Raw genomic sequence first — 24,621 nt, 5'->3', positions numbered from 1 at the left:
CCAATATGGAACATTGTCCAGACATGTCCTGCACACAAGGCAGGACAAACCCAACCTGAATAATTACTGCCCCATCAGTCTACTCTCGAGCATCAGTACAGTGTTGTCAAACGGCACTTGTTTAACTGTCGCAGCATTTAAATCCTGAAATTCCCTCCCTGACAGAAAGTGGGTGCACCTACACCTCAGGGACTGTATTGGCTCAAGAAGACAGCTCATTACCAAATTCTCAAGGGCAATTAGGGATGGGCAATAAATTTTGGCCTTTTCAGCGAAGATCACATCGCTTGAATGAATTTAAGAAATCAATTTATACTCAGCCCAATTTTATTTTTCATTAAAATCAATTTCAAGTTTAATTTCTGTGCAGTAACTTATTGGGCATGATTCTCCCGAAAGGGAACAAAGTCCCCCAACGAGCGTGTTTAGTCGTGTGTATCAGAACGCTCGCAGTGCTGCGAAACATATAGCTATTCATCGCGACTTGCGTTGTATAAGGGGCCTAAACAGGGAATGCGTGGCAGAGGCCCCTGGTACCCCCCTAAACACCCATGCAGGGCAGCCCTGGTCCAATTGCGCGCTCAAAAAATGCTAGCTTGGCATCTTGGGAGTCCCAACCTGACACCGTGGAAGTGCCCATGCCAGCTGGCAGTGCCACCTGAGTATCTTGTCAGTGCCAGGCTGGCACCCAGGTGGCACTGCCAGGGTGCCAGGTTTGCGCTGCCAGTGTACCTAGGTGGCATCAGTACCAAAGCACCACCCTGCCCAAAGGGCATGCAGCTAGGGGCCCTGGTATCCTGTGTGTACCCATGCTATCCTCTGAGTTCCTGCTTCCTTTGCAAGAAAGTCTTCGGGGTTAATAATTTCAGTGGGGTCTATCTTTCCAAATGAACTTTGGAGCCCTATATAACTCATTATTGTTGTGATTAGTACAGTTTATCTACAAAAATAGATTTTCAAGCTGCTCCCTTAAACCAATTTCCACCTGTGTGGTGTTATGGGTCAGGGTTTGGAGAATCTCAAAGTGTATCATGGAGTTCACCTGACCCACAACTTTTAATAGATTGTGGTATGGGGAGCACATGGCTCACTCTCCAGGTATGGTACAGCAGAAATGGACGAGTATTTTTTAAAGCAAAACAATGTTTATTCTATGAACTCAAGTTAACCTTTCTAAAACAAACAGTGAACATCTTAACAACCAGTAAATCAAATACACCCCCCAAAGAATAAAACACTAGGTAATCTGTATGCTGTTCTTTTACCATCCAAAAGACTTAACAAACCTCTAAAACAGAAGCACATCAGGGTTTACATTCAATACTGAAACCTTTTACAATTCTGGGTTCACCAAATGATCCACAGATAGTCTTTGGATGGCAGACTTCAGATGCAGCTCACAGAAAAACACAGACACACCCAAGCTTTTTCTCAAACTGAAACTAAAAAGCAGAAGTAGAGCTCAGCTCCACCCACACTCTGACATCACTCTAGTAACATGAGCAGCTCCATTTCTTAAAGGTACATTTCTTAAACACCCATTTCTTAAAGATACTCTCACTTGACAGTGGTTTTTGCATGTATTTCCATTATTTGCCAACACCCTGAGTTGGGCATGTGCTAAAATTGCTCTGAATGTATTGCTACTCTCACATGACACCACCCCCCAAGAAAAAAATAAATAAACCATCAACTTCAAGATGATTTCATTTTTCACCTTTGCACCATTCTTTAACAAATGCACACAGTAAATGTACTTTTTCATTTCAAAAAACAACACACGCAAGCAGGTATAATAATATAGTCCATTTTTTTTAGTTCTTCTTCCTCCAACTGAAATCCGTCTCGACTGACAGTCTCTTTGAACAAGAAGGTCTCTGCATGATCTGTCCATTTCTCTACTCCTCGGCATTTCTCTTTAAAGTCAGATACTTTAGTTCAATCTGATCACAGAGTCCCTTGCAATTCTCCAACACAGGAGCATTGGTTATCACAGCTTTCAGGCAGTCAAATGCCTGTTGAAAGTCCGCTGTCCACTGAAATTTTCGACGTTTCTTCAGCAAGTCCCTCAGTGGAGCAATCACTCTACAAAACATTTGCACAAATGTTCGATCAAATCCACTCATGCCAGGAAATCGCATTATTTCCCTTTGTCTTGAGGATATCGAAAACTCCTCAAGGAAAGTGACTTGGGCTTTTCCAAATTCACTTTTGGCTAGGTTTATCACCAAACCCGCCTCCTGAAGTCGATCGAATAACTCCATCAGATGTTTTAAATGTTCTGTCCATGTCTGGCTGAAAATTAGCGCCTGCATATGTAAAGGTCTCCATTTTCTCATCAAGACATTACTTTTACGGTAATAACACTCTGGTATACACGCAGATTCCTCTACCGTATATGCTTTGTGATACATCCGTTTTATTTCTAGATCTTTTTGTTGTAACTCCGCCAATTTTCCTGAACTACAAATATCCGCCTCATCCTCCACCTGTTCTTGTTTTTTTCAACCATCTGATCAAAAATTGTTTCTGATAATTGCACTTCAACTTCATCTTCACTCTTTGATTTCTCCTCGTGTCTTAACCTATGACTTTGCGACCTTGTTACTACACAATCTGGAAAAATCCCAGGATATTCGTCCTTCAACACTTCAGTTGTCTGATTTTCCTCTGGCTTATCAACCACAGTAGGTATCACTCCCACTTGCGATCCAGCTATATCATTAACCAAGATAAACTGTATTCCTCGACAAGATAGTTTCTCTATTACTCCTATTACCACTTCACCACTCTTCACTGGACTTTCCAATCTTACCTTATATAATGGAACGCTACTCTATTCACACTGAATTCCACATATTACCACCTTTTCTGGCAACATTCTTCCAAAACTACATAATTCCTCATCTCTTACCATTAAAGATTGACTCGCTCCCGTATCTCTTAAAATTGTGACTTCTTTACCTGCTCCTCCTGATACACATGAGTTAACTTTACCCACACAAGTAAATTCTTCAAAGACATCTGGCACCTTCTTATCAATCACCTCTTGAACAGGCTCTACAATCTTTTGCATCTCCTTCGCTTCCCTTAGGCTTTCCTTTACCACTATAACAAACCCCACTGTCTTATCCTGTTTTACCACATCAGCCTTCCCAGTGCTTTTCTACAACCGCCAACACTGTGACTTTACATGGCCTAGTTTATTACAGTGAACACATTTGAAACTTTTCATTTCTTTTCCACCCTCCTGGATTTCTTTTTAAATCTGAGGTACACTCTCCTTATTATCTCCCATCAGATCACCTTTACTTTTACCACTTGAATATTTCTCATATCCCCAGTTTCTATCCCTCACAGGCTGAAATTGATGTCGGAAACCAAGCTTTGCCATTTCTGCTGCTAATTCCACAGTTTTAACCCTCTGCTCTTCCACATGAGTTCTCACTACATCAGGAATTGAATTTTTAAACTCCTCAAAAGTATAATTTCTCTGAGAGCTTCATACATTTGATCTATTTTCAAAGCCCTTATCCACCTATCAAAATTACTCTGTTTGGTCCTTTCAAACTCCATGTATGTTTGACCAAATTATTTCCTTAAATTTCTCAACCTTTGTCTGTAGGCTTCAGGCATGAGTTCATATGCACCTAAGGTGGATTTTTTCACCTCAATCATACGTCTCAGATACCTCCTCCGGTACTGATGCAAACACTTCATTAGCCCTACCTACCAGCTTTGTTTGAATCAGTAATACATACATGTCCTGTGGCCATTTCATTTGTTTAGCTACCTTCTCAAATGAAATGAAAAAGGCTTCCACCTCCTTCTCGTCAAACCTTGGCAATGCTTGGACATATTTAAATAGATTCCCATCAAACCTTCGCCTTTGACGCTCTTTCTCACTATCTTCATCATTATCATCCAACTGTACGTTTCCCTCTACGTCTGCCAATTTTAACTGACTGTCATGTTTCATGGCTATTTTCTGAAGTTCAAACTCTCTCGCTTTATCTTTTTCCCTGATCTGTATCTCCCTTTCCCTTTCTTTTTGTTCTGCTAGGGCTATTCTTTCTTTTCTGCTTTCTTCTCTCTCCTTTTCTTTTTCCTCTCTCTCTCTTTCGTATTCAAGCTGCTTTAATTCTTTCTCATGTTCCATTTGTTTAATTTGCAAACTGAATTTTTGCCATTTCCAATGAGTCAAACTGTATCTCAGGCAACTTTAAATGCTTAGCCACTGCCATAATTACCTCATCTTTTCGCATTTTGTTGGGTAATGTTAACTGCAATGTTTTTGCCAAATCTAACAGTCTGCCTTTTAGTCTCTGTCCGTAAGGTACTGCGTGTGACAGTCTCCACCCCCCAAAATCATTGTCCACAACACATTCCCCACTAAAACTAAAATACCACACTTGAAAAACAACCACAATATGCTCACCCCTCACTGTCGTTAAGTTCACTAAGCCAATCCAATAGATAGACTTTGATCCTCCTCGAGCCCCCAATTGTTATGTGTGAGGGTTTAGAGAATCCCAAAGTGTATCATGGAGTTCACCTGACCCACAACTTTTAATAGATTGTGGTATGGGGAGCACACGGCTCACTCGACAGGTATGGTACAGCAGAAATGGACAAGTATTTTTTAAAGCAAAACAATGTTTATTCTATGAACTCAAGTTAACCTTTCTAAAACATAGTGAATATCTTAGCAACCAGTAAATCAAATACTCCCCCCAAAGAATACAACACTAAGTAATCTGTATGCTGTTCTTTTACCATCCAAAAGACTTAACAAACCTCTAAACAGAAGCACATCAGGGTTTACATTCAATACTGAAACCTTTTACAATTCTGGGTTCACCAAATGATCCATAGTCTTTGGATGGCAGACTTCAGATACAGCTCACTGAAAAATACAGACACACCCAAGCTTTTCTTCAAACTGAAACTAAAAAGCAGCTCCACCCACACTCTGACATCACTCCAATAACACGAGCAGCTCCATTTCTTAAAGGTACATTTCTTAAACACCCATTTCTTAAAGATACTCTCACTTGACAGTGGTTTTTGCATGTATTTCCATTATTTGCCAACACCCTGAGTTGGGCATGTGCTAAAATTGCTCTGAATGTATTGCTAAGTTTGCCTTCATCCACCCTATGCTGCATCCAGCTGAATGCTGACAATCATACGTACACTGCCAAAATCATTTGCTGCTAAAAGCAGTAGTCCCATAGTCTGCTAAGAAGAAAGAAAAATGATGAGTTTGATAATGTTTATATCTTGACCATTCATGTTGAAATTGAATCAAGATAATGGACTTCGCTGTGCAAAAGAGAATCTTTGACATGCTGTTAATATCTGCCTGGTAATATGTACGAGATTGACTAGAGGCTGTTTAGCACAGGGCTAAATCGCTGGCTTTGAAAGCTAACCAAGGCAGGCCAGCAGCACGGGTCAATTTCCGTAACAGCCTCCCCGAACAGGCGCCGGAATGTGGCGACTAGTGGCTTTTCACAGTAACTTAATTTGAAGCCTACTTGTGACAATGCGCGACTCATTTCATGTTCATTTCATAGAGGTATTGGCCATAATTCACCATTTTGGAGACTAGGGCAGGATTGAATAAAATACTCTTGACTGGTATCTGTCTTCCACTAAATATCATCTTTTAACTTCATCCTTTCCATCTATTTGCCTTACAAGTGTTATTGAAGTATATTCCAGTTTCAACAGATAAACACTGGTTTGTCAATGGCCAAAATCTTCTGTTCTTATTCATGGCTGGGATTTTCCGGTGCCACTGAAAGTGAATGGAGTCTTGGCTGGAACTCCAAATTCTCTGTTCATGCCATGGACAAGACCGGGGAACCCCGCGCAATGTTCAAAAGAGAGATGACAATCTATGAGATAGCAATCACATACGTGGAGAAGGTGTCACACAGTGCGACACTCAAAAATTTAAAGATTACCCTAATCACAGATAGGGGTCTTGCAGTGCAGTGCCCCTGCCTCTAAATGAGAAATTCTGCCTTTGAATTCCACTTCAGGTCTTGACGGCTGCTGAAGATGTGTTCACAACAGGGCCAAACGGATTGATTATTAACCTATAAATCCTTTCAACATGCCAATGAATGGCAATAAGAGTGGAAGGCACTTATGGTCAGTAATGTTTGATGTAGAGTGAAGCCCTGCAAGCAATAGCTACAGTCTGGTGCCCTGTCCCTTGAAAAACAAACTCCAGAAAACAGATGTACATGTGCTTTGTCTGGTTCATATATTTCTAGAGGGGAAGCTTCTAGGTCCAAGTAATCACAAGCAGCATGAATGTGCATTTTTAAAGGAAACAAAGTTTGTATTTTGAATACAACTTGGTATTCACACAATATTCTCCAAGGAGCTAGAAAACATCGGGTGGGATTCTCCTTGGCTGACGCCGGAATCCGGAAACGTGATTGGGCAGAGAATCGGATCCGGTGCAGAAATTGTGGCAGGCGCCGGTTTCACAGCAGCATCTATGCGTTCCAGAATGTACATACAGTTAACACCGTTTGCATATCATTCACGGGCCTGACCCAGTATTCTCCATCTCCATTGGGGCGAATTCCAGACGGCAAGGTCACTTATGCTTTTAAAAATTGCGAAACTGGCGCCATGGTTGATGAGGGGGAGAGAGAAGGTAGAGCACCGAGAGGCATGACTGTGGGCTGCTGAGCTGGACATTGGCTGGGCTGTCTAGGATGGGGGAGGGGCCCTGCCATGGCTCGTTGGGGGGTGGGGGCTGATGTGGGAAAGGAGCGTGAAGCCGGGGTGTCCCCCACGGGATTGGGGTGGTGTCCAGGCACAAAGTCATTGTTGTGGCCTAAAAGGCAGCCATCTTGCTACGCACCCCACTGACCATCCACCTTCGCTCTTGGTTCTGCAGACACTGGCTGAATGGATACCCCCACCCCTGCAACACCAGCGCCATACCGCCCCTCCCAACCAGCTGCCACCTGCTACTGTGGGCAACACCCACAGTAGACCTTACACTTTGGCGGGACTGGAAATTCCCATTGGCTGGGCTGGCAGTAAAATTCCACCCTATGGACTCTAACAACATCTTTGCTGTAATACTGAAGTCTTATGCCTAACATTGGCCAAACCTTTAACCACCATTTTCCAGAAGAGCTACAACATGGTAATCCACCGAACAATGTGGAAATATGCCCTCACCCATGTTGCTAACTTTCCGGTTGGTTCCATTGCTCTGTTTTATTACCTTTGCTCTCGAGTCGCCAGGTATCTTTATGATACCGCCACGAGGTTCAAGTCCGAGTAATGATCAATAACTCAATACACCGATTAGTAAGATTCAAATCAAAGCAAATTTATTGTACACAGTAATCACTACTCTTGCACAAATTCTACGTCTAAGCTACTTCTACAACTAACAGGCCTATACTTAACTTCGGACTGGCCCACCAGGTCAGGGGAGCAAATGGCCTTTTGTTCGGGTTCTGAGTCTACGGGATTCAAAGTTGGTACGGATTGGGAGCTAGGAGCGCCTGTCTCGTAGCGAGCTCTGAATTAAGACTTACTTCTGTCGGCGGTCACTGCACCGGTCACGGTCAATGTTGGTTTGTGTTGCTGGGTGACCCGGGCAGGACGAAGAGAGAGAGCTGAAGAGAGCGATTTGAACTTGGGGCTTAACTCATATAGTCCCCAGGGGCTTCCCGCCTTTCGGGGCGGACCCTGTACCTGGTCCCAAGTGATTGGACTTTGTCCCAATCGCTTGATTCGATTTCTCCAATACTGGAGCGGTTCCCTGATCGATGGGCGGTCTTGAGGTATTCGTTCACCTCCTTTGTGTTGGCTCCTGCTGGCGCCGGGGAGTCTGGCTTTGGTTTGTGTGTCCCAAATGTTACTGATTGTTCCCGGGGATTGCTCATCAGTATGTAGATGGCTGCTACATTGTTATGCTGATAGTCGCTGGTATCGATGTTGTCTGGCCTTTTGCAGAGTTAAATACACAGCAAACCTGCACCTGCTGGTTTCTGTCTATGTTGGCTGACTTTCCCATCAGCCTTTGCCGTTCGCCATTTTAAATCGGGAGTTGGCCAATTTAGGTGGCTACACCCAGAAAATCCAGCCCAACCAATTAATCATCAGCCATTCTTTTTATTTATTCAGAAGTGTGAGCACTTCTGGCAAATCCAGTATTTATTGCCCATTCCTATTTGTCCCTAAGAAAGTGGTAGTGTTTTGTTACACTCACAGTGTTGTGAGAGAGGGAGTTCCAGGATTTTGAGCCAGTGACAGTGAAGGATTGACAATACAAGTCAATCTGGTATGTGACTTGGAGGGGAACTTGCAGGTGATGGTGTTCCCACACATCTGCTGCCCTTGTTCCTCAAGGTGGTAAAGTTTGGAAAGTTCTGTCGAAGGATCCTTGAAGAGTTGCTGCAGTGCATCATGTAAGTGGTACACACGACAGCCACTGTGCATCAATGGTGATGGGAGTGAATGTTTAAAGTGGTGGATCGGATGCTGATTATATTCCTGGAACTCTTTACTTATTAGCATTGTGGGAGTACATTCACCACAATGAGTGCAGCTGTTCAAGAAAAAAGGTTTACCATCACTTTTTCAAGGCCAAGAGGGATTGACAATACATGCTTTTCCAGCAGCCCCCATAACCTAACAAATTTTTATTTCAAAGTGCACTATCTGGAGTCAGTTGTAATCAATTTGAAAGGACTCTAAACTTCTGCTTTCCACTTGTGTGTGTTGCATAGGCCACATTGGAATTAAAATCCACCCTGCCACTGTTGCAGATTAGGTACACTGTCCGGTTTGCATGTCAAATTCAACAAAATAAGAGACGGGGTAATTTTATAAGTAAATTAAATCTAATTTATTTTTCAGACATTATGCAATCTGGATAAAGGAAGATGAGTTTTACTGCACTTTCTGCAAACGTTTTGAAGAATGCTATGAAGACTCAGATTAATCATAAGATGGAAAGGGAAGACGGTGTACAACAAAGATGTTGTTAATTATATATCACAATACATAACAAAGAGAAGACTGAATATTATTCAGACAGAGAACCGAATTGAAGCCATATTGACACAAATGGTGATAAATTGGGACTTCAACATTAAGTTAATGTGCTCATGTGAAATGCCTCTGTCTATTCTATTAACAAAGGTTAAAGTTGCTTAATAATGGGCGGCACGGTGGCGCAATGCTTAGCACGGCTGCCTCGCGCCACCAAGAACACCGGTTCGATCCCAGCTCCGGGTCACTGTCTGTGAGGGATTTGCACATTCTCCCAGTGTCTGCATGGGTTTCACCCCCACAACCCAAAGATGTGCAAGGTAGGTGAATTGACCATGCTAAATTGCCCCTTAATTGAAAAAAAACCAATTGGGTACTCTAAATTTATATTTTTAAAAAGTAGCTTGATAATTTTGTTCAAATAACAGGCAGAGAAATTTAATATGAACACATTAATGACAGTGCGATTTCACCATAAACACTGACAAATATCTAACCCTTCAGTTTGAATTTATAATTATAACAGTGACTATACTCCAAATTGCTTACTTTTCTGTTCCTATCTGTCCAACCTTATATCCAACATGGTATCAGCCCCGTAATTAACGGGGGAGCTCACACGCCTTGAGCCACCTGGGGTAAACAATCAACCCAGCCCGTGTGTTCCGTGCAGGTTATTACAACTTACAAGCTTGCCAGCCTGCTTTGAAAACGACACCCGTGGTTGGCAGCATTGTAGCGCAGCACATAGGCGTGTCAGTGCATTGCAGCATGGGACTGCAGGTAATTGCCACCATTCCCCACAATGCATTAGCGCAAAAATGGGCACCATGTGATCCAAATTTTAAGCCATGAATCCCAAGAGGGATCACATTTTCTCATCCACAGTGATTGACACAAATGAAAAATAAAGGACAGGGTATGTCATGTTTTAAACAAAATACATCAGCTGGAAGTGCAGCTAAGATACCCGTCACACAGATAGCAATTTCCATTTACAATTTTTGAACAAGTCAGGATTTTTGTGTCATAATACGGCTGTAATTACCATCACTGTCTCTGCAAAGCTTTTTAAGAGAGAATACTTAAATCTATCAATCAAGCACAGTATCGCTTTGCATATGCCTCTAAATTTATTCTATAAAACTAATTAGTTATCCAGTCAGATTTTTTTTAAAAATCCATTTGTAACTGCAAGAATTGCTAATGCTTGTACAAACAACAACTGCACCAATGTCAGTATTTTTGTGAGGTTGTTTGGTTTTGCGACTGTGGGCTGGATTGTATGTGCCCCTGCTGAGTGCGTTTTTGGGAGGGATGGTATGTAAAATAGGTGCAAATGCATCACCTTCCTGTCCATAACACGGTAAGTGGGCAAGTGCCGAAATCGATAGCCTACCACCATACTTTAATAAGTAATCAAAGGTCAATTCAGCTTGTGGGAAGGAAAGTGGAGGTACTATCTTCGGGGCTATTCTTTAGGCATTAGGGGGCAGCCACCCCAAGATAGTAACTCCTTCCTACCTGCCAGTTTGCCAAAACCCTCCACTCCCACCCTCCCCACCCACTCCCCTCCCTAAACTACCCAAAATCTCCTTGCCCAATACCCTGGATTTACATTGCTCTGAGATCTATGGTGTCCTTTTCTTGGGCTTGCTTGCAGTCTCGGCAGTGTGCATTAATGTGCTCTTGGCACTGCCGGGACTCCTGGAGCTGCTGGCCAATCTGATTGGCTGGCAGCTTGCAAGGACGAAGCCTCCTTCTTAATTGAGAGGCAAATGTCCCAGTGGCAATTTAGTCTGCTCACGGCATGCTAAGGCTGCATGGCAGGCTGGCGTGAAGTAAGTTGGCTCTATTCTGGACTTCACTTGGGGAAGGGGGCGCTGGCTCCTGAAGAATGAAACGACCACTTAAGGAACACAGTAAAGTGTAAACATAGAGGTAGACTGTCGATAATTTTAAATGTTAAACAAAGTACCTTTTCTGTAGTGTAGAACATAAGTTGCTTACTGAATTAGTGTTTAGTCAATATTGCTTTTCATTAAGTCTTAAAACTTCAAATCTTGTGTGATGCTTTCAGCCTGGAAATTCAAATTACTTTTTGAAAGGTATCGGTCTCTGTGGGGATCATTAGAACAATACTCCAGAAAATAATAGCTTTCATTTTGATGCTAAATTTAATTAAGCAGCTGTTTAATTTCTTTCATGCAGGTCAGAGGTCTCAGATAGCAGAAAGATCTCAATTCTCAGTTGTCATCAGTACATGCTGATTTTACACTCCTATTCACTCCCAGCATCTTATCCTTATTCATCCAACTTTGCTTAAAATAATAACCCCAAAAGTTAACTCCCAATAATGTCTATTTAAATCGACAATTAAATATTGCCAACCTTTGGCTCCACCCTTGAAAAAATAAATAGAAGATATGCTGGCAAATCATATTCCTTTTCCCATTTTATTTAGTTTTTCCAATAAAGGAGCAATTTAGCTTGGCCAATCACCTACCCTGCACATGTTTAGGTTGTGGGGTGAGACCCATGCAGACACGGGGAGAATATGCAAACTCCACACGGACAGTGACCCGAGGCTGTGATCGAACCCAGGTCATCGTCGCGGCAAGCAGCAGGGCTAATCACTGCGCCAATGTGCCCCCCCCCGCCAATGTGCCCCCCCCCCCCCCCCCCCACTGTTTCCTATTATTAACAGAGGAAGGTTGTTTCACTCACCATTAAAACACCAAAGGACCACCAGTCTGCACTTTGTGCATGGCCACGCCGGTTGACTACCTCAGGAGCCATATACTCTATTGTTCCACAGAAGGAATAGGCTCTCTTGTCCTGGTCAACAGCCTCCTTGCTGAGCCCAAAGTCTGAGCAACAAGAAATGCTTTTAGTATAGTTGAAATCTTGGCAAACAGTCAGAAATGACGTGCTAAACTCAAATGTTCAATTTCAATGCTGCTAGTTTTGATCCTCAAGAACATCAATATAAAATGCACTCACCTGTTATTTTAATGTGGCCATCTTCATCCAGAAGTACACTGAAATTTAAACAGCAGTAAAATGAAATGAGAAATCCTTCAACGTGGACAAAAATGGAAACCCACCCTCATATTTGAAATGCAAGCATATCTCATCTTTTCCCAATGACAATGATGTCTGCAGAAATATCACAACTAACTGTTGGCAAGTTCAGATTCTAGACATTTTTCACATGAATTATGGGCTTCAAAGTTAGATGAAGTGTAAGTGATCATCAGCCTGGCCTAACAGCACACAAAAATCCTCCCCGACAGGATTAACTCTGCTTCCAATACTAATGCTGGACAGATGATGGCAAGAGCTACAATTAGTGCCTTCCTTCAATGCTTTCAGCCAACTGATGTCTCACTAACTCTGAATCTTCAGCATCTGTCAGACTGTTAAGCCGAGGGTAATTTATTACTGAGGGCGAAGAAAGGCATTTTAGATTATATGTTGTGAGTGTGAGCGAGTTGTAACTCGCAGGCGCCCTTCAATTTCTCACATGAGCAAAAACATCTCAATTTGGTGAATGGTTATTTGATTGTTGTTAGCTTAGCTCAATGTTGGCTCTAACCTCAAGTGCAGAATATGAACATGTAATCTAGACTGAAAGGGACTCGGGGAGATTGTGAATTGTCAGAATCCATATTGAAATAAATGATTAAACTGGGGTCCCATCTGCCAGTTCACGTGGGCATATCTAAATAAACTATTTGTCTTTGCACCTTGTCATCACCTGATGATATGATTCTGATACAGGATGAGCATCCTTTATCCAAATGCTTGGGGCAGAAATGTCTCGGATTCTGGAATGTTTCGAATTTTGGAATCCCTGTAATTACCTATATAATGCAATATATCACCCAGTGGCGATGGGATCCAAGTTTAAGCATGAAGTTCATTTATATTTCATTTGCAGATTCAATAAGACACCACAATTCAATATGCAATATTTTTAATCAATAAATAATAAGATATACAGTTGAACCGCAATGTATTTTAAAATTTATTTACGGGATGTGAGCGTCGCTGCTTAGGCCAGCATTTATTGCCCTTCTCTAGTTGCCTTTAACAAGGTGGTGGTGAGCTGCCTTCTTGAACCGCTGCAGTCCGTGAGGTGTAGGTACAATTAATTCTGCCTACGTCAAGCAAGGTTTAGTAAATTCAATATGCATAAATGCTTCCTTTTTTTCCTTTTCACTATTACCCATAGGGGTATCTGCAGGCCTTTTCGACATTTTCATCAATATAATGCACTAAAGTCTGGCTATGATGACTGCTAAAAACAAACTGATATTTTGGATCTTCAGGATCATTCCTCATGTTCTGTGGTTGAAGTTCTATTCCAACCAACTTTCCGCAATCCTGTCTCATTGTAATTAAAGCCTAAGGAGTTTAAGTGAATGTTCTAATTGGTAATTATATAAATAGTGCAGTGAGTTTACCAACACAGATGTCTACTTGTGAAACTTCTTCATGTCACCTTGAATTTTCCTGGGTGGATTGGGGATCAGGAATAGGTGGCAGGGGGACATTGGAAGCAATCTTTTGGAGATGGCCAATTAAAAAGCCACCTCTGGAAGTTGTGTACAATGGGCATCATTCCCATCCCTCACGTCCCCCCCCCCACCCCCCCACCCCCAATCCCCTAGAGACCAATAACAGCCCAACTGCCTGCATCTCCCTTACAACCCATCTTCTGCCAAACCCCAACATGTGTTTTGTCCACTTTGGCCAGGAGCCTTGCACACACATGCCACCAGCTACAAACCCCCCATAGAACTCTCCTCTCAGTGTCTAATAACAATAATAGTCTTTATTGTCACAAGTAGGCTGACATTAACACCAAAATGAAGTTACTGTGAAAAGCCCCTCGTCGCCACATTCCGGCGCCTGTTGGGGTACACTGAGGGAGAATTCAGAATGTCCAAATTACCTAAAAGCACGTCTTTCGGGACTAGTGGGAGGAAACCGGAGCAACCGGAGGAAACCCACGCAGACACGGGGAGAACGTGCAGACTCAGCACAGACAGTGAGCCAAGCCGGGAATCGAACCTGGGACCCTGGCCCTAAGAAGCAACTGTGCGAACCACTGCAACTGTTTTGTCTCAATATATCCTTTCTGTGTCCCCTAGGATAAGGCAGCCCATTACAGGTAGAAGAGGCAGAAGACCAGAGGGGGCATACCAGACTTACGGGTCCACTACCTTGTGGGGGAGGGGGCAATGCAGCCGGCGGGTGAGACCGAGCAAAGGTTGACATGAAGATCGATATGTGCAAGCGAGAGCCCAATGCCATGCTGATATCCCTATAGCAAGTGAGTCACCCCTCTCCCAGGATCTTGCCCTTCCCAGGATCTCACCATGTCCTTGGTCCTTTGTTTGCAGGATCGCCATCAGATGAGGCTGAGCTGTCCGGGCTACCTCACCAACAGCCACATCCCCAGCACACCCCGGAACACCAGCCCTGGGAAGACTCCAACTTTCTGTCACTGCTGTCACCTGCACCGCCCATCATCGCAGAGGCTATCATCTTGGAGGAATGTTTTAGTGAAGGTTACCTTCTGGTGCGCACTACTGCTGTTGCACATCAGGTGGAGGCAGGAGCTCCCGAGGGAGCGGGCAGTCGGATGGGCTGCCCAATTTCAGGGAACAGCTGTTGTCCGGACAGTTGTTGCGCTTCCGGAAAGTATGATCTCATCACTGGTAGAGATGCAGACAAAGAACCCGGATTTATAGGAGGAGATGTCAGGAACATTTTAGGACTGCAGGTACAGCTGGAGAAGTCCAACCGCCTACAGTTGCTGGAGATGGTGCCGACTCTGCGTGGTATCCAGGCCAACACGGAAAGGGTGGTGTCTGCAGCAGAAGGCCGGGGAAAGAAGTCAGAGCCATGCGTCAGGACATCCAGGGTGAGGCCACACTGTGCTGTCGATGGCTGAGGTGCAGGACAGAGGAGTCCAGTCATAGGCAGACATATCCCGGGAGCACATGGACATTGCTGTGTGCTCCAGAGCTTAGCCCATTAACAAAGGGTCAATACTGAGGGCAATGAGATCTTTGGCGGGCACTGACTGACCTTGTCCAGTCACATAGGGACATGCCACAGGCACAGAGTGATATGACCAAGGCAGTGAGGACGTGTCTCACTCACTGAGGGACATGTTCCTGTCTCAGTGCTCCCTGGCTGACGGCATCGAAACCATGGCTCAGACGAGGCAGGCCTCCAGGACTAGCAATGCCAGATGACAATGGAGCCTCCAGAGCTTGCTCCGGCCTCATGTGAAACCCCCCGTGGGAGGAGGAAGTGATGGGGCCCATGCTGGTGCCTCCTGCAGGGGAGGTGCTGGAACACCTTGGTGTTTCTGAATCCTCTCCCACCTTATGGTGACGCATCTCATGGGCAGCATGGGTCGAACAGGGTGGCACATCACCACCAGTGACACTTGAAAGTCAGCAGGGTTCATCCAGGTCCAAGCCCTCCAGAGGATGGCTGTCAAGGGCATTATAGGTCACATGACGAGACAGGCAGCAGGCTGTCTGGGGGGGGGGGGTCACACCTAGAAGGAGCGGTAGATAACATTTGATTTGGCACAGGTGTAGCACACTTCCAGCAGTTAGGGGTCAGGACACAACAATGTATATATTTATCACTAAACACATTTGCACAAACAGTCTTACCTGTCTCTGATCGGTGTTAGGGAGTGGCTGGGTCTTGGTTTAGAGGGCGTGCCAGATTGGGGGAGTTTGGGTGGGGGAGGATGGGACGGAGCAGGGCCCCATGGTACATAAACGTCCCGCATGGTGTCACCCTCAGCGAGAAGTGGCAGGGCACGGGGGCAGCAGTATGAGCCTGCCTTGTATGACAGCTTCCCCAGGGAGTGACCCCTAACCGTTCACCATTTCCTCCTCCTCAGCATGCCACCCCTCTGGTGCATGATGTTGTACAGGACAGAGGAGACTAGCACGATGCTCGAGACCCTCCTGTGGCTATTTGAAGAGACCCACCAGTGTGGTCCAGGTGTCGAATGTGCATCTTACAGGTGGTGATGCACCGCTCAATGACGCTCCTGGTTGTTGCATGGGCGTTGTTATAATGTCAGTCTGGGGCTTCTTCATAGGTGGCATTAGCCATGACCTCAACGAACAACCCTCGTCACCCAACAGCCAACCCCTCACCCAAGGGAGCACCTCAAAGGTGGGAACCTCAGAGTGCGCTAGGATGTAAGCACCGTGCACTTTGCCATGGTATTGGGTGTAGACATGCATGATGTGCATCTGGTGGTCGCACACCATTCAGGGAATGAAAACCCTTGTTATTGATGAAGAGCACCCCCTGATGAACTGGTGCTCGGAGGGGGACAGAACATGTTAGCACATTACCATCCAAAGCCACCAGGTTACATGGTGACTCCGAGTTGCACTGCTGTGCAACCCTCAACACATCTCCCCCAGCCCCAGACCCACCCCTCACCCAGCCCCATCGATATATTGTCATTCGCATTGCAACCCTGTTTCTATCGGTGAGTGGCACCAGGCTTGTGTTGTGGGGATCCTCTATCCTCACTACCTGTCCCTGTCAACAAGGGTACCGGTGGCTGCCGCAACCCATGTCAGCAATAGGCCATGTGGCCCATACCCTGTTTCCCCCAATGGGGTCCACTGTGGATGTCCTCACTGGGTGGGCCGTGTGTATCCTGACAGCAGGCTGGCAACTGTTTGTGCAGTGGAAAAGGTCACTGTGTGCCACCGATCATATCCATCCTTAGAGGCTTGTGTGTGAGCAGGTCCTACAGATGGGGGTGAGCGAGGGAGGTGTGCGTCTGCTGGAACCTTAGTGTGATGTGGGTCCTGTGCGTGACACATGGGTTGTGACAGAGAGCTGGCCAGGTTGCCTGGCCGGCAGCAGGGTGGATGGGCATGGTGGAAAGGCAAGGCTTGGTGGTCCTGCGGAGTGGACTAGCTAATAGTGTCACTGGCGAGACCTCTGCCCTGAGAGGGGCAGTATGCCAGGGAGGGTGCCAAAGGCCATGGTACATGTGTTCTTGGTTTGGTGTGAACTTTGCTATTCCCCTCCTTCCCCTGCAGTGGGGCTGTGCTTCTCCTGAGTGAACTGAGGAGTGCCAGCACCTGGTGTGTCACTGATTGAGTTTGGCCACGCCCATCCTGTTAGTGGGTCAGCTGAGTTAGAGGGGTAGCTTTGGTGGGCTCCCAGATGACAAGAGGCTCTCTGAACATTTACAGTGAGCAGTGCGAACTGCCACGGGCCTGTAAGTAGCACCAAAGGAGTACATTTAAATAACATACTGCAGCAATGGCGGTCTGAGCCAGGCCACCCCGATCCTCAGGGAGGCATGGACCTGGTACCATGTTGTTCCCCATCACTCCCTGTGGCCCAGGAAGCACCCCACCCACCCCTCGCCCCACACACCCCCACCCCAAAGTTCGACAGTGTTTGGTAGTTTTCTTACCTTCTCGCTCCCCCTCAGCAGCCATGGTGCCCAGGGCCCACTTGTAAATACTTTCACCAATTCCCACGCACATGGCTGCTGCTTGAGAGGGGTGGAGTATCGTGGAGGGCTGGAGCAGGCAGTATCCAACCCAGTAATGACATTTTCATTGGCCCGCCAGCATGAGTGTGAATGTCCCTAATGCTGCCAGTGGGGAACCGGAGCATCGCAACGCAATCAGCGTTGGGCGCAAATCGTCATTTTTGCATTGCCTACTATTCTCCGCTAGCGCAGAAGGAGGCCATTCGGCCCATTGAGTCTGCACCGGTCGTCTGAAAGAGGCCCAAATCCCCCACCCCGCACCCTATCCCCGTGACCCCATAACTCCACTTAACCTGCAAATTTTTGGGTACTAAGGGCAAATTTAGCATGGTCAATCCATCTAATCGATGTGACTGTAGAAGGAAACTGGAGCACCCAGTGGAAACCCACGCAGACACTGGGAGAACATGCAAATGCCACAACGCCACCCAAGGCCGGAATTGAACCCGGATCCCTGGCGCTGTGAGGCAGCAGTGCTAACCACTGTGCCACCGTGTTATTCACCGTGTGTGCGCGCTTGTGCGTGTGTGTCCCCTGCTGGGAAATCCTGCCAAAGTCAACGGGCCTTCAATAGGTCCGTAAAAGTTTTGGCCCACCCATGATGACTGGAAAATCCTGGCTTTGGCGCTTGCAGCAAAACAAAAGTAAGACACTTAAGACACACACCTTATGGCAGCACGGTGGCGCAGTAGGTTAGCACTGCGGCCTCACGGCGCCGAGGTCCCAGGTTCGATTCTGGCTCTGGGTAACTGTCCGTGTGGAGTTTGCACATTCTCCCCGTGTTTGCGTGGGTTTCGCCCCCTCAACCCAAAAGTGTGCAAGCTGGGTGGATTGGCGATGCTAAATTGCCCATTAATTGGAAAAAATGATTTGGGCACTCTAAAATTAAAAAAAAACGAAAACCTTGCCATCTATGTTAAATTAAGTCATGAGTGGAGGGAATTTTAAATTTTTGTACGCCTCACCAGTGCAATTTTATCTTTGTGAGAGAAAGACAGATAACTTACTTTTCCGGTTTTAAATCTCTATAAATGATCCCAAGGCCATGAAGGTGATCTAAAGCCAAGGCCAGCTCAGCTAGATAGAATTTGACATCTTCTTCTGTAAACATCACCTGTAGGAAGAAAACCATGAAATTAATGTTGATCTGACTATTTGGCACATTAAGGATAATGTTCTTCTAAATCCATCGAATCTTATATAAAACCTGAGTTCAGTGTGGAAGGTTTAAGACGTCAGCCATACAGAAACAGAATACAGTTCTTCAGATAAATTATTTTGTTCCAATTGATCCCAGGAGCTTCTCACATTTTGTTAAAGTATCCGTAATCATGTAACATCTCCGAAATTGATTTCTTCTGCATTCTGATATTGTAAAGAGGGATAATACCACACTATTGAGCCCCAAATTGCACATGCAGCGATTTCAGCAGTTCCACAGTGATTTATTTGTAGTTATAAATGCCCTTGTCAGTCTCACTCACCAACTCAATTCCTCAGCTCTTCAAATTAATTTTCTTCAAGTGTTCATCCAATTTCCTTTTTAAATCATGGATTGTTTCCTCTTCCACCACCCTCGTGGGCAGAAAGTTCCAGATAGTTTCTACTCACTGCGTAATAAAGTTCCTCCTCACACTCCTCACATTCCCCTGCATCTTCATCCCAAAACCTTAAATCTGTACCCCCTAGCACTGGTATCTTCTGCTGATGAGGCCACTTATCCATTGTCTACCTAAAATACACCTGTCATCATCCTGTACACTTCCTTCAAGGCTCCCCTTAATCTCCTTTATTACAAGTGCAACCCCAGACTTTACAACGTGCAACTAAAATCCCTCATCCCTGGAACCATTCTGGTAAATTTCTTCTGTGCCCTCGCAAGGGCCCTCACATCCTTCCTACAGTATGCTAGCAGGCACTGGATGTAATACTTCAGTGGGGACATAACCAGAGCTTTTGACAGGTCCGGCTTAACTTCCCTGCTTTAGTTACTCAATTCCTCTATTTATGATAAACGCTTCGCTAATTCCTTTCTCAATATGCCTTGCCATCTTCAAAAGTCTTTGCGTGCTGGGCTTTCACGGAGTGAAAATGGGGGCTTGGTCCCAATTCTGGTATTTCCAATCCCATTCCCCAGGTTTCCAATTTCATCAGCCCTGTTTAAGGGTGTGGACTGGTTTGGGCTGCTGGCCTGCACCCCCATCCTGGCCGACTCTATTGCAGAGGTGACATGTTCTAGTCTTCGGCAGTTTTCTTGGAGCTGGGCCAGCTTTTAAAGGGCTCATGGTTCACATAACCTCAGGAGGTGTCATGAACTATAGTCTGGATGAGGGAGTCTTTAAAAAGGTAAGTTCAAATGGTTTTGCACCTGGACCCATGCCAAGCTATGCCCCCTGGACCTACCCATGGCTCGCTCAAACCCTTCATGGCAAGCTGTGCCCCTCCACCCACCTCCATAGCCCCTCATTCCCACAATATCAACTATTGGAACTTCCATTCCATGCGCATTCAACCACTATACACTCTGTATAGGATCATTCTCAAAATTATTTTTAACCACAGTGCAATAAAAGTGTCAGTCACCCAAAACCTTTAAAGTGCCAATAGCAGAAACTTCAAGCATTTGAAACCACTTTGTTTTGTGCACGTACACATTGTGAAATTGACAGAATAGATCAGAGAGACAGAGCTGCCAATCAAGCCATGTTTTCCATGGGCCACAATTGTTCCAGCAGTCCTGGGCTCTCAGCTAAAGAATTTTGTTGAAATCCACTCTCCATTTGCTTTTGGAGACGTTATTATCTTCCTCTCAAGAGCAGAAAATGTACCTTTTGATGGGAAAAATAAAAAACTTTTTCATCAGCCCATATGGCTTCTGAACTCATGGTTCCAGGAATGAAAAAGCACCATATTAACTCATTGTGCCATGGAGTCCCCTCAATGCTGTATTGTGACATTCAAGCGATATTTGTTTTTAGTTAGTTTAATATTTTTCAGCTAGTTTGAATCCTAAATTCCGTTGCATTGCTCAACGATAAAATGGATCTTTTAGATAAGATGTAAAACCCGGAACCCATCTTACTGTTTTGTTGATTCCACTGAATATCAAAAATCTTATAGCACCATGGGAAGAGAAATAGGGAGTTTTCTAAAATTTTTACTACTATGTCCCTCTCAACCAACACAACCAAATACAGATTAATGAGTAAAATCAACCAAATGAATTGCTACAATTCAAACTTATGCAGCTTTGGATGCCTCTTTATTTGTTGTAACTTGAATATTTGTTTTTGGTCAGATCCCACTTGTCGACTCCCTAAGTGACAACAATAACTCACAAAAGAAAAGTTACATGTGAACTGTTCGAACACAAAGAATGGGCGGCATGGTAGCACAGTGGTTAGCACTGTTGCTTCACAGTGCTAGGGACCCGGGTACGATTCCCGGCTTGGGTCACTGTCTGTGCGGAGTCTGTACGTTCTCCCCGTGTCAGCATGGGTTTCCTCCAGGTGCTCCGGTTTCCTCCCATAGGTCCTGAAAGATATGCTGTTAGGTGAATTGGACATTCTGAATTCTCCCTCAGTGTACCCGAACAGGCGCTGGAATGTGGCAACTAGGGGATTTTCACAATAACTTTATTGCAGTGTTAATGTAAGCCTACTTGTGACACTAATAAAGATTATTATGATGTGGTAAGATTGCAATAAAAATGGTAAAATGCAACAATTGATTGTTGGACCCACAATCCAGAGATGTGCAGGTTAGGTTGATTTTGCTGTTATAGTCATAATAGAAAACTCTTAATGGTTTCCGAACTTGCTTAATAATAATAAGTTGCAACATTCACCAATTAACCAATGTCTCTAAATGAAATTGGGTATTTGGTAGAATTTGGCAAGGCTACTAAACCATCTATGGACATTCATCATTCTGATCCTGAGGTGCGCAATTAGGTTTTGGCCGAGGTGAGGCATTTTCCTTGTGATGGAGCTACATAAGATTTTGCCAACATACCTCTTTGGATAGTCTTGTAAAAAGATCACCTCCTCTTAGAAAATCTAAAATCAGGTACAATTTTCCTTCAGTCTGGAATGCTGAAAGGGAGACAGAAAGGAATGAAGGTGTCTTTTCTGATTTGATTATTTAATTCATAAACATTTAAAACATGGAAACAACAACATTAAGAGAAAGTGATTTTAAGAGCGGAAGTAAATCCCAGGAGTAATTGAGAAAGCAAGGCAAAAAGAATGGAGAAGTGGCCAAATATGGAGTAAATATAACCAAAGAAATAAGAATATTTTATTGGCTAGAAGCATCAATGAAGAAGAGCTCCAGGGGGCGGCACAGTGGCAAGCACTGCTGCCTCACGTTTCCTCCCACAGTCCAGAGATGTGCATATTAGGTGGATTGCCCATGTTAACTTGCCCCTAGGTGGGGTTTATGGGGATAGGGTGGGCGTTTGGGTCTTAGTTGGGTGCTCTTTCAGAGGGTTGGTGCAGACCCGATGGGCCAAATAGTCTCCTTCTGCATTGTAGGGATTCTATAAAAAGTTTGGGAAATATTTCTGCATATCCAGGAGACAGTAAAAGTTCTACAATATTAATCAGTGAGCATTTCAATGATCTAGGTATTGATTGCTTGAGAAAAAAGTAGAGGAACAATGAAACAAGCATATATGTTTCTCAAGATAGAAAGCACAAACAAAAAATGTTTACTATTTACAGCAGATCCATCTACATTTTGAACTGAAAGGTCACCAACCATGATTTCTTCATAGTTCAGTTTGTTGAACAGAAAGCAATTATTCTGGGTTTAGTTTTCATAACTTGTCAGGAAATTCATGGAATTAGAGGATAGGTCATGAATTTCAAATCTCCAGAATTTACTGGTTGGGTTCCATCTAATCACGGTTTGCTTCAAACAATAGCCTCCATGTTATTTTCAGCAACTTGCTGGGGTGCAGATTAAGGCTGAAATTCTCCGGCGGTTGGAATTCTCTGTTCCCGTCGGCAGTGCACCCCTGCCCAAGGGTTTCCTGGTGGCGTGGGATGTCTTCAATGGGGAATCCCAATGACAAGCGATGGGAGTTGAGAATTGCGCTGCCAGCAAAAGGCACGTTGCTAAGAAACACACGGCTGAGGAACCAGAGAATCCAGCCCTAATTGTCCATTAAATTTGCCACAGAAAGGTAAAGCAGGAACTTAACAGTGTAAGCCTTTTTAAACAACATGATAATAGTTATTGAAAAGCCAGACAACCTCCATGACCCCGAAAGGGAGCAGATTAAACTGTTCAAACTCATTGTTGTACGTGAGTTTTTAAAAAAATTTCCTTTCTGCATTTCTTCTCTGTGTTAATCCAATCATTCTATCTTTCTCTTTATTTCTCTTTCTATTTGTGATTTTCCTCTAATTCATCCATTTCTTTTTTTCTTTTTATAAATTTTGAGTACCCAATTTTTTTCCCAATTAAGGGGCAATTTAGTGTGGCCAATCCATCTACCCTGCACATCTTTGGGTTGTGGGGGTGAGACCCACGCAGACACTGGGAGAATGTGCAAACTCCACACAGACAGTAATTCTACCATTTCTGTCTTATTTCTGTTTTTTCTCAACCTTTTAAATCGCATTGGTTCAGAGATGTTGGTCTCACTGTTCTCATAAAGATTCCAGATTATCTGTTGCCCTCATCGATCCATTGGCTCTGATATGGTCCATGCTAGTTTTGAACTGTAGACAGGTCTGTCAATTGCATTTGAAGCCAAGAAGTAAATGTATCCTGGGCTTCACATTCAACTCTCTGCATAGGAAACCCAGCACCCTGCCTGCTCTGAACACAGCCGGGGATTGATCCTATTAGTAAAGTTGTATAGAGAAAGGAACAGTGGGATTTCAAATGCTTAGATGACTATATTCAATTCATGGTCATATGACCCATTATGTGTTAAGTTAATGAATGGCCAATTGAGCTGTCTGCAAACTAGTCCTCAATTCTCAATGCATACAACCTATCATGCAATGCTCCGAACTGGGATAGTTTCCATTTAAAATTTTCATCTAGATTTTTTTAAATAATGAGGTTAATAAGTGGACGATACAATTCAATGTAAATTGGTGTAAAGTCATTTGAATAAGTGTAAGATTCCAACAGAGGGAGTTTGTTAAATGGAACAGTGGTGCAGTCCTCTGATGAGGACCGAGCCTTAGGACTTAAATGAATAAACTAACAAAACCAAAACCATCATCCCAGTGCATACCTACAGTTGAAAGTAAATACAATTTAAGCTGAGGCCTGGGAACCTGTCAACTGTTGCAGTTCACAATATTAGTCAGACCCAATTCAACTCCCTTTTTATTCATCTTGATCATGTGATGATGTTGATGGTAATGATGCTAACTATTATAAAACTTACCATAATGTAATTTTACTATGAAAGGATGATTGACTTCAGCCAAAATATCACGTTCCATTTTTGACCTGACTCGATCGCGCACTGGGGAAACAATGAAGAACAGAAGTGTCTGTTTTAACTTTGTAATCTGGCTGTGTTGTACATTACAATTAACTCATCAAATGTTTTATAAGCAATGTCAATAAAGTAGAATTTTGGTCTTATTTCCCAGGAAGGTAACACAATAATGTTGGAGACAGGAGAAAATCATAAGATGTTGGTAGACTGCTGACTCTACACAACACCACAAACAATGGGTGATATTGTATTTGGCCCAATAGTTTATGACCTTTTTTTTTACCTGCCACAGTAATTTGGGACAATGGGGTTTATCAATGCATTCTAGTTGCATTCACACATGTAATATTGGAATGGTTACCGTTCCAATAGAAGTGATGCCAGAGGACTCATTCAGGAGGCCAGCAGTCAGTCTTATCGTAAGCTGCTTCCTGAGAGCTATAGACGGTTAGAGGTCAAGGCTTTCACTTTCTGTCCAGGTGAAAACAGTTCTCATAAATTGTGATCAGAAACAGTCATAGAGGAAATTAAATTG

At 44.1% G+C, this 24,621-nt stretch overlaps 1 protein-coding gene across 5 annotated transcripts in view; it reads right to left on the bottom strand.

Annotated features, from left to right (window-relative positions):
- The window catches only part of rps6ka2 (ribosomal protein S6 kinase, polypeptide 2), a 531,365-nt gene that overhangs the window by 122,074 nt on the left and 384,670 nt on the right, over positions 1–24,621 (bottom strand). For all 5 annotated transcript variants that reach the window (XM_072507735.1, XM_072507736.1, XM_072507732.1 and 2 more), the window contains 5 exons: positions 24,030–24,110; positions 21,632–21,711; positions 18,625–18,731; positions 12,046–12,083; positions 11,770–11,912 (listed from right to left, as the gene is read on the bottom strand). In XM_072507735.1, the coding sequence (XP_072363836.1) occupies positions 11,770–11,912; positions 12,046–12,083; positions 18,625–18,731; positions 21,632–21,711; positions 24,030–24,110 (449 nt within the window). The remainder of the gene's footprint in view (positions 1–11,769; positions 11,913–12,045; positions 12,084–18,624; positions 18,732–21,631; positions 21,712–24,029; positions 24,111–24,621) is intronic.

The sequence above is a fragment of the Scyliorhinus torazame genome, chromosome 1, assembly GCF_047496885.1.
Source record: "Scyliorhinus torazame isolate Kashiwa2021f chromosome 1, sScyTor2.1, whole genome shotgun sequence".
Classification (NCBI taxonomy): domain Eukaryota; kingdom Metazoa; phylum Chordata; class Chondrichthyes; order Carcharhiniformes; family Scyliorhinidae; genus Scyliorhinus; species Scyliorhinus torazame.
Note: the sequence above shows the minus strand (reverse complement) of the source record. Positions and strands in the feature narration are given on the sequence as shown.